This window comes from Fukomys damarensis, unplaced genomic scaffold (assembly GCF_012274545.1).
Source record: "Fukomys damarensis isolate Sample0158 unplaced genomic scaffold, DMR_v1.0_HiC HiC_scaffold_117, whole genome shotgun sequence".
NCBI lineage: Eukaryota > Metazoa > Chordata > Mammalia > Rodentia > Bathyergidae > Fukomys > Fukomys damarensis.
Window position 1 is genome coordinate 22865 of NW_022901029.1, and position 9045 is coordinate 31909.

Consider the following 9045-nt stretch of genomic DNA (forward strand, 5'->3'; position numbering starts at 1 on the left):
AATCCCCAGATTCACAGAGAGGACACAGTACATTTCTGCATGTACAATGTCTCCCAGGAAATGCTGTTTGGGAATCAGTTGGAGCAGTGAGTTATCTTAGTCTTCACTTTCCCTGGAGTTGCTCTTTGAGGAGGGGCAAAGAAGAGTTACCAATATAAATGATGAAAATACCAGCTAATTCTTCTCTTGAATATTAGGATACAACTGGAAAAGGACTCAAATTTATTTTAAAAACAATGGGACAGCTTTCTCATTGAAAGTGGGTAAGTTCTCTCCTCAGAATTCTTCAGAATGACAACTAGATATATTTACTTTATATTCACTGAACATATTGGTTGATTCTGAGTTAGGGTGGTCATGGAGCATTGCCTGTGTCTTAGATTAAAATCAAGAACCCAGTAAGCAGGACACAGGTTAAATTTCATTTAAGCAATCCTCAGGTTATCCTAATCTAAAGAGCAATATGAATTATAATTTTAAATTTCTTGTTGAATATAAATTTAAGGATATTTGCAAATATTTATGGGAAATGTCATGTACAATAAATTTACAACAAACAATTATTGAAACTATTATTCCATTTACTTGATAATGCAGACTACTTCTTCACATTTTTTTAAAACAGTCTACAAATGATCACTTGTTTTTGAAAACTGCTGTCAGTTCAAATGGTGGTGATTTTTTTCATGACTTGGAGACAGTCAGGGAGACATAACAAAGTATAGATCTGTGATCTGTTTTCCCACAAAGAGTTACAGGAAAACCTGAGAAGGAGAGCTCTGGAAGATGCACAATGTGGCAAACAGATTTGTTATGATTGCCTGACGACTGTCAGAATGCATCACATTTGTACTTTGTGTTTCTTATTTTTATATTTAAATATTGCTCTTTCTATCATAATTCAGCAAAATCTGGGCTCTCTGTAAAAATAAGAAAATCAGTGAAGACTATCAGAATATTCCTGCAGGATGACTCAAGGAGTGAAGGACAAGGCAGAGCACATTTGGGGCATCACCAGAGAGGAGCCATTAGGATTTTAGGGAAAACTTTGCTAAGAACTGAGGCAAGTTTGAATTGTGTATTTCATGTGGTCACTTTATTGCTAGTGCACAGGAGGCTGGTAGAAATTAGGATGACTATTTTATTTTTATTTATTTTTTAATCTTATTGAATTTATTGGTACTTTTTAAGTGTACAGTACAGTTAAATTCATCATTGGAATCTCGTACCTTTACATGACAGATCTTGGTTCTCATTTTTCCCCATACCCCTGCCCTCCCTTCACCCCCTCCACCCAGCCCTGTTTGCAAAATACTTTGTTTCCATTTTTCCCTTTTCTCATATTTTGTCTTTTCCCTTATGACTGTTTTCAACTATGGCCTCACCACCTTTGTCAATTGATTATAAATACTCTGAGCTTTTAAAGTTCCTCAGTATGGCAAATAATTAAGATGGTAACTATATTTTAAAACTGACCCACATTTCATTGTGTTTCAAATATTGAAACTAACTTTATTCATTAACTAGGCAAATTCCTATTATAATTAAAATATCAAACTACAGTGCATAAAATAAAGAATGGAAGGAAATTACTACTTTACAATAGGATACTGTCAGATGCTATATAACATTAAATATTAATATATATCTTCATTTACTGAATTTTCCACGATTGTTGACTGAGTTATTTACAATCCTACCATGAGAGAACCAGTCTATTACCTCACTAAATAGAAATTTCAGTGAAGCCTCAGTGATTTTCCTCTTTTGCCCACTAAGCACAATGCTTTCCACAGAGTAGTCAATAATTAATGAATTAATTAGACTTTATACAAATCAACAGAAGATAACTTTCATTTTCCTTACTTCACAAACAAAAATGTGATATAAAGACATGTTGTATCATTCATTCAAAAGTTAAACACCCAATATTCAACACAAAAATAGGTCACACAATTTTGTTTTGTTCTACTCCTTCTCTCATTATGTCCAAGATAAAGGAAAATTAAGGCTGTGGTCCACACAATAACCAAGTTCCAGTTCCCTTAGAGAATTAAACAATAGCACATAATAGCAAAATAAATAAGTGACATAAAGAAATGTGGGTAGTAATAAGAACCAGAAGATGTAGAAGTTTTAATTTTATATATGCGGTGAAGCATAGTTGTCCGTGAAACCTGTATTTTAAAACTGTAGGAGTTCCGTAAAATTTTAAATAAGACTCAGTTACGAATGGCAAAAAGTCCAGCTCCACTAAGTGCACAATCTGAAGGAAGGCTGGTGAGAGGTGCTGAAATCTACACTGTAGACACTGCTGCGACTTCTGAGGACTGGGATGGTACAAAGGCACACATGCTTCAGGAGTTAGAGTAGCATGCTGTGAAGGAGACTGGGCAGAAGGCCGCTTTGGTGCAATTTTAGTATTAGAAGACTTCAGCGTCAGTGATAAATAAGGAATCAAGCTCCCTGTGTAGTTGTAAATTTCTTAGCTGTCTTTGGAAGAAAGGTAAAACCACTGTTTTGCATGTCAGAATCAGAAACTAGGTCAGATCCACAGGAAGTTCTTAATGACCTACTTCACGCTCAACACCTGTTGATACTTAAGTAAGCATTGAAATCTGCAGGAGGGTATGGTGTATCTACCACCACCGAGTGAGGTGGGAGTACAGAGAGATGGAAGAGATTGAGTGTCATTTTGTCGCCCAAGTACCCCAATATTTTAAAGGGTCTCTCTTGATGAACTGCCACTGTGAGAGATTTAAAAGTGTGAAAACACAAAATGGATCTTACAGGCATGGAGGAGTCACGCTTCTCAGATTTCTACAGACTCTTCCAAAATAGGGGACACAACACTGTCAAGTGATTCAGGAACATGGATTACAGTTATCCAGCCTTGCATAAACTTTAAAAACTAAATAGCAAGTCCTTTTCAAATGCCCCTTCCTTCTAATAAACTGGATTTCATTAATTTTTATGATTATCCTTTTGAAAATAATGTTGTATTTTATCTAACATATTGAAAATAATTTACTTTGAAATACTCTTGGTAATTAATTTTCCACTTTCAGTCTAAAAAGAAACTCTAAGCCTTGTTTCCTTAAACTATGATTTGATCCATTCCTTAATAAGAATCTCAAAGAGTAAAGCAATGGCTTGAATTAAATGCATATGATTATATTAAGTGGCTTATTTGAACACTGTGAATGTTTCTTCTTTATTATTTTGTATAATAAATGCCAGAAGGTAATTTTGTAGCAATTAATTTCAGTTCCAAAAAGATGGATTTCTATGTTTATGTACACTACTTTAAATGGCAAAAAGACTAAAAGGAAAAAGTTAGGTATAGAAATACTTATACACAATGGCATCTGCTCTGCTAGAGATAAACTTGAGCACTTACAGGTAAAAGGATGCAACTTGATATTCAGGGAAAGAAATCAGACACACAAACTTGAATGTTGCATTGCTTCTCTTATGTGAGAAATTATATAACAACTATTATCATAAGGATATTAATGCCCTTGGTACGACATTGCTTTAACACTGTGACAAAGGAAAGAAGGAAAACTCAGCCCCAAATACTAAGGTAATAACGTGGAAACAGAAAAAAGTGTGCACTTCCCCAGGACTGAATTAGGAAAAGATGGATAATTTGTTTCCATTGATTGAAAAGAAGTTCATTTATTCAGGTAAGTAACGGATTGGATGAGAGTAAAATCTAAAACAAATCAATGAATACTATCCTGAAATTATTGCTAAATGTCAAATATATAAATATTTTTTACATCTGAGATGATAATGCTTTGATAAATGGATTTCACAGTCTTTTCTTCTTATCCCTGTGGTTGACCATGACACATAATGCACTGATTATAAGTCAGGTAGACTTATCTATTGAATACATTTATAAATTAAGTACAGGAGAAACTTCATGATTCCAAATACATTCGATGATTTCTATATATAACATTTCCACACAGGATACATGGTAGGATCTTGCTTATACTACTCACATATTAAGCTTCATATACTTTTACTTTAAGTGTCTTCACTCTTAACATTTAATTTTTGTGTATTTTAAAAACAATAAACTGGGCCGGGGATTTAGCTCAGTGGTTCAGTGGCCTTGCAAGCGCAAGGACCCAAGTTCAATCCCTGGTACCAAAAAACAAACAAACAAACAAACAAAAAAAAACAATAAACAGAACAAAAGATCTGACGTTTCCAAACCAAAGTGTGAATTCTATAGTTCTAATGAGCACAATATCCAGTTATGTTTGCTAATTAAAGCTGATAGAACGGTCTCACACACACACACACACACACACACACACACACACACACACAATGCTAAAATGCTAATCTTCATCTCAGGGGCCAAAGATATTACTAATAATTAATATTTTCAAGAAAATGACAAAACCCCTTCCTTCAGTCTTCCTAAGTACAAATGAGACTTTCTTCCACCTTTGAATCTTATCCAGTACAATCTACTCCACTCCCTCGGACAGCAACTTCACCATGTTTAAATCCATCTCACAGTAATGAATAATTCTTCTAATTTCAAGTAGCTGTAAACTGCTCCCTATCATGGAACATAGGAATAATATCACAGAATTTATTCTTCTGGGACTTTCTCAGAAAAAGGAAGTAGAAGTCCTCTGCTTTTTCCTGTTTGTGCTCTGTTACGCTGCCATTGTGACCGGAAACCTGCTCATCATGGTTTCCATCACCGGCACCCCGCTGGTTACCCAGCCCATGTATTTCTTCCTGAGGTACCTTGCACTGTCAGACCTCTGCTACACATCCACGGTGACCCCCAAGCTAATCACTGATCTGCTGGCGACCAAGAAGTCCATCTCCTACAGTGGCTGCATGACGCAGCTGTTCACCATGCACTTCTTCGGGGGCATCGAGGTCTTCATCCTCACGGCGATGGCCTATGACCGCTACGTGGCCATCTGCAGGCCACTGCACTACACGGTTGTCATGAGCAGGCAAAGGTGTGACCTCCTGATTTTAGCTTCCTGTGTGGGGGGATTCCTGCATTCCTTTGGTCAGTTTGTTCTCGCCATCTTCTTACCCTACTGCGGCCCCAATGAAATAGACCACTACTTCTGCGATGTGTATCCTTTGCTGAAGCTGGCCTGCATGGACACAAGCAAAATTGGCTTCTTGGTCATTGCCAATTCTGGCCTGATGGGCCTGGTGATTTTTGTGGTCTTGGTGATGTCTTACGGGGTGATCCTATACACTGTGAAGTCCTACTCTGCAGAGAGTCGCCGCAAAGCCCTCTCCACCTGCAGTTCTCATGTCACTGTGGTGGTCCTCTTTTTTGCTCCCTTACTATTTATTTACATTCGCCCGGCTACTACTTTTCCAGAAGACAAAGTGTTTGCTCTTTTTTATACCATCATTGCCCCCATGCTCAACCCTCTGATTTACACACTCAGAAATATGGAGATGAAGAATGCCATCAAGAAACTTTGGTGCCTCCTCACAGAAAGTAAAAGAAACAGATTGAAAAACATCCCTGCCTGTCACTGAACAGCTCCGTGAAGATACCACTTGTCCCTTAAACCTTCCGTTCATACACCTTGCATCTGTGACTTCAACCTAGGAGTATATGTGTAGGACCCAGTCTGAATAAAAAGTACTATTCTCTGGGCTTTTTCCAGGATTCCTCTCTATCATCTTTCACTGTCTGCCTCCTTGTTCCTATCTCCTGTGTCCCACTGCTCAGCCCCCCAGGGAGCTCCCTTTGCTGCATGAGCAGTGTGAAGCACACACACAGTGAGGCACACAGAGCTCACTATTGCACGTGACTCTGCTCAGGCTCCAAGAACACTCACAACAAAACAACTCCAGTTTGTGTTTAGGTCAGAGCATATTTTATCAGAACTGCTAGAGGGGCCACAGCAACTCTGTCAACTCCAGCTCACCCTCTGATAGTAACTGATAGAATTCTTGAGTTTATTACATTCCCAAGCGCAAGGCAATAATCCCCTCTTCTGTTCTGAAGCCTGTTCCTTCAGGTTGGTTCTTATGTAAAGCAGTTGCATTTATCTGGCAAATTCTAGGGCCATATACAGTGGACCCTTGACTTAGGAACTCAATTCATTATGGGGACTGGTTGTAACTCAGCTTGGTCAACTGAATGTTCAGGCTCCTCCACACAACCTCCAAAGTCTCTCTCCTGCACACAGGCGGATCTCAGTGTCCTCAGGGAGATGCTGGCCCAGGATCTCTCAAAGAACCCCACACAGGAAAGAGTGGTGTAATGTTCCTTCCAGAATTCTTTAAAGGTTAAATCTGTATGTGAGACTCTCTGAAAACACAAGAGGCTGGCATTGGGGTCATAACTCAAGATGTTGGCTGTAGGTTAAAGCTAAAATCCCTGTTGTAACCCAAGTTGTTCCTGTGTCACATCCTAACTCAAGGGTCCACTGTAGTGTGTTGGTTGAGAAGTAAGCAGAATTGCTTACTGACTAGCCAGGGATTTAGCTCAGTGGTTCTGCTGCCTGCCTCACAAGCACAAAGGCCCAAGTTCAATCCCTGGTACCCCGCCCCCCCAAAAAAAAGAATTGCTTACTGACTCTTCAGACTAGGGCAACATTATGCTGCCAGCACCTTCCAAAACATGAAGGAGCAGTAACAGCTTGACAGTTACTGTGTTGTCCTCAGTCACATGTTAAGGACCACAACTCTGCCCATGACACAGGATACACACAGGAGCATTCTACTGCCTTATGTCTTGTTAGGATCAGGAAAACGAACTTTCAGAAAATGCCTTTTGGGCCAGGGATTTAACTCAGTGGTTTTTGCCACCTACCTTGCAAGCACAAGGCCCCAAGTTTGATCCCCGGTACCAACAACAAAACAGATAAAAATATATATTTTGATAATAAAATAAAATATCAAGAAGCACTCATATTAGTGTCGAGACCCTGTGAGAGGACTTGTTCAGTGTTATTTTTCTTGGAGTATGCAAGAAAATAGCGCTTTCATTACATCATGCTTTCGTTTTTAGTATTATAAAACTGAAAAAAATCCATCGGCAAATTCATCTGATAGAAATGGCTGAAATCAAAATTAGGCCACTGGCTAGTTGGTTTGGGTTGCAGAAGACCTCAAAGCTTTTAGGAGTCTCCATCAACATTAATAGTATTATAGAATAATTTATTTGCAGGCTAGCAGAGAAGGGCTGGTAAGGAAAATAAGTAGTTGCTAAAAATTAAGATGGGTGGAAATTGGGAACAGAAAGAACACAGCACTGCAATTCTGTGTAAACTGCTCAACAGTTAACACTGAAAACGTCACATTGTAAAAATGTTTGAAAAATTCTTTGAATGCACTTCTTGGTTTTCTGACCTCATTTGTGACAATTATCCTGGTCCTTCTGAGTAGGGCTTAAGCAGCATACATGAGCAGAACAGCACCATGGTACAAATGGGGAGGGTCTTTCTGCTGGGCAACAAACAAGTTCTTGGTGAGAAGACCAGCAAAGCCTTCAATTAACTGGGACCAATAAATAAATGGGACAATTATGACACCTGAACTGCTTGTTTGCCTCTTTAAGCCTCATTTTCCTCTAAACAATTAAGATAGCATTACATAATTTAGCCTACAACCAGGAATCCACAAGGTGATGCAGAATCCCCCGGGATCATACAAGAGCAGTGATGTATATTTTTCTTATATATTCTTTTCCTCTTTGAAGTAGTACATTCACAAGTACTGAAATTTTCATACACAGGTGTACAACCAAATCCAGAAACATTGATAAAGAACAGGCAGCCTAACATAAATTTAATGAATGGGATCTAGTAAATTTCGATGTTGACCTGTAGCAAACAAAATTAAGATAACACACTAGTTGGTGATTTTAAAACTCTAATTGCTGGTCTGTATTCTGTTTGCTTGCTTTAATACTCGTTTACACCTTCGGAAATGTAACCAAGTATGTGTTTTATTTCTTTGATGGTACTACATAAGTGTCTGCCTGCCAATGTGCAAGTGCTTATATTTAAAGTACAGTCCCACCATATATTTAAATTTTCTTAGTGTAAGAGAATGTGGCATGTCTTAACTTTACCTTAATTAATTCAGATAAAATTAGTGTAAGATGGCAGGCATTTTGAACAATAAGCTCTTCAGATATTGCCCAGCATAATGTAGATGTTCAAGCAGAAACTGAGCTGCTTCCCAATGGGAAAGAGGAGGAAAAGCTGTAGCAATGAAATCGTACTCGGCCAGTCTGACTCTCATAAACAGGAGGACTAGGTAGCTCACAAAACAAACAAACGTACAGGTTAAGGTGGGATTGTTAGGTCTACTATTTTAGGCCCTGTTTAGATTTAGGAAATTATTATATTTTGACTGATATTTAATGACAGCCATTTTATTCCTGGCATTCAAAGATAGTTATTTTTTTGGAGCTCATCTTTAATTTAATATAAGCAAAGGAACAAGTAGAGAAGCAGGAGTAGCTCTCCATGCAAAGCTAAGCATGTGTAGCTAAGTTAACTATAGCAGTTCTTCCTGCTGAGTAACTTAAAAATATTGCCGATCCAGTAACATCGAGAATATCCATATCATCCCCAGTTCACATCTTGGTTTCTAGCATTCTTCAGCAAAAAAGAAATATGATTACTACGACAAATGGCTGGAAGGGGAAGTGTGCATGATAATTACATCAGTTTCAAGAATCGCATAGCGTTATAAAGTAAATAAGCACTTCACAAACAAAATAGTGGGTGCACAGCACCCCTTCAAGGAAACTTCTCAAGAGTTAGGGCCTCGTACCACAGTGATCCAGGCACTCCCATGTCTGCGTCAGCACAACTCATAATAGCTAGATCTTAGAAACAGCCTATAAGTCCACCGATGAATGACTGGATGGAGAAAATGTGGTGTTTACATACAATGGATACAAATTCCGCGAGGAAGGATAAACTGGAGTCATTTGTAGGAAAACGGATCCACTTCATGATCTTAAGTGGGGTGACTCAGACACACAAGCTTAATTATTGCATGGTTTCTCTG

At 38.4% G+C, this 9045-nt stretch overlaps 1 protein-coding gene across 1 annotated transcript; it reads left to right on the forward strand.

Moving 5' to 3' along the window:
* The first annotated feature begins 4590 nt into the window (after window positions 1–4590).
* LOC104871144 (olfactory receptor 4P4) lies at window positions 4591–5547 on the forward strand. Its single transcript, XM_010636948.1, has one exon. It carries the CDS (start codon window positions 4591–4593, stop codon window positions 5545–5547), a length of 957 nt encoding a protein of 318 aa, XP_010635250.1.
* Window positions 5548–9045: the final 3498 nt, after the last annotated feature.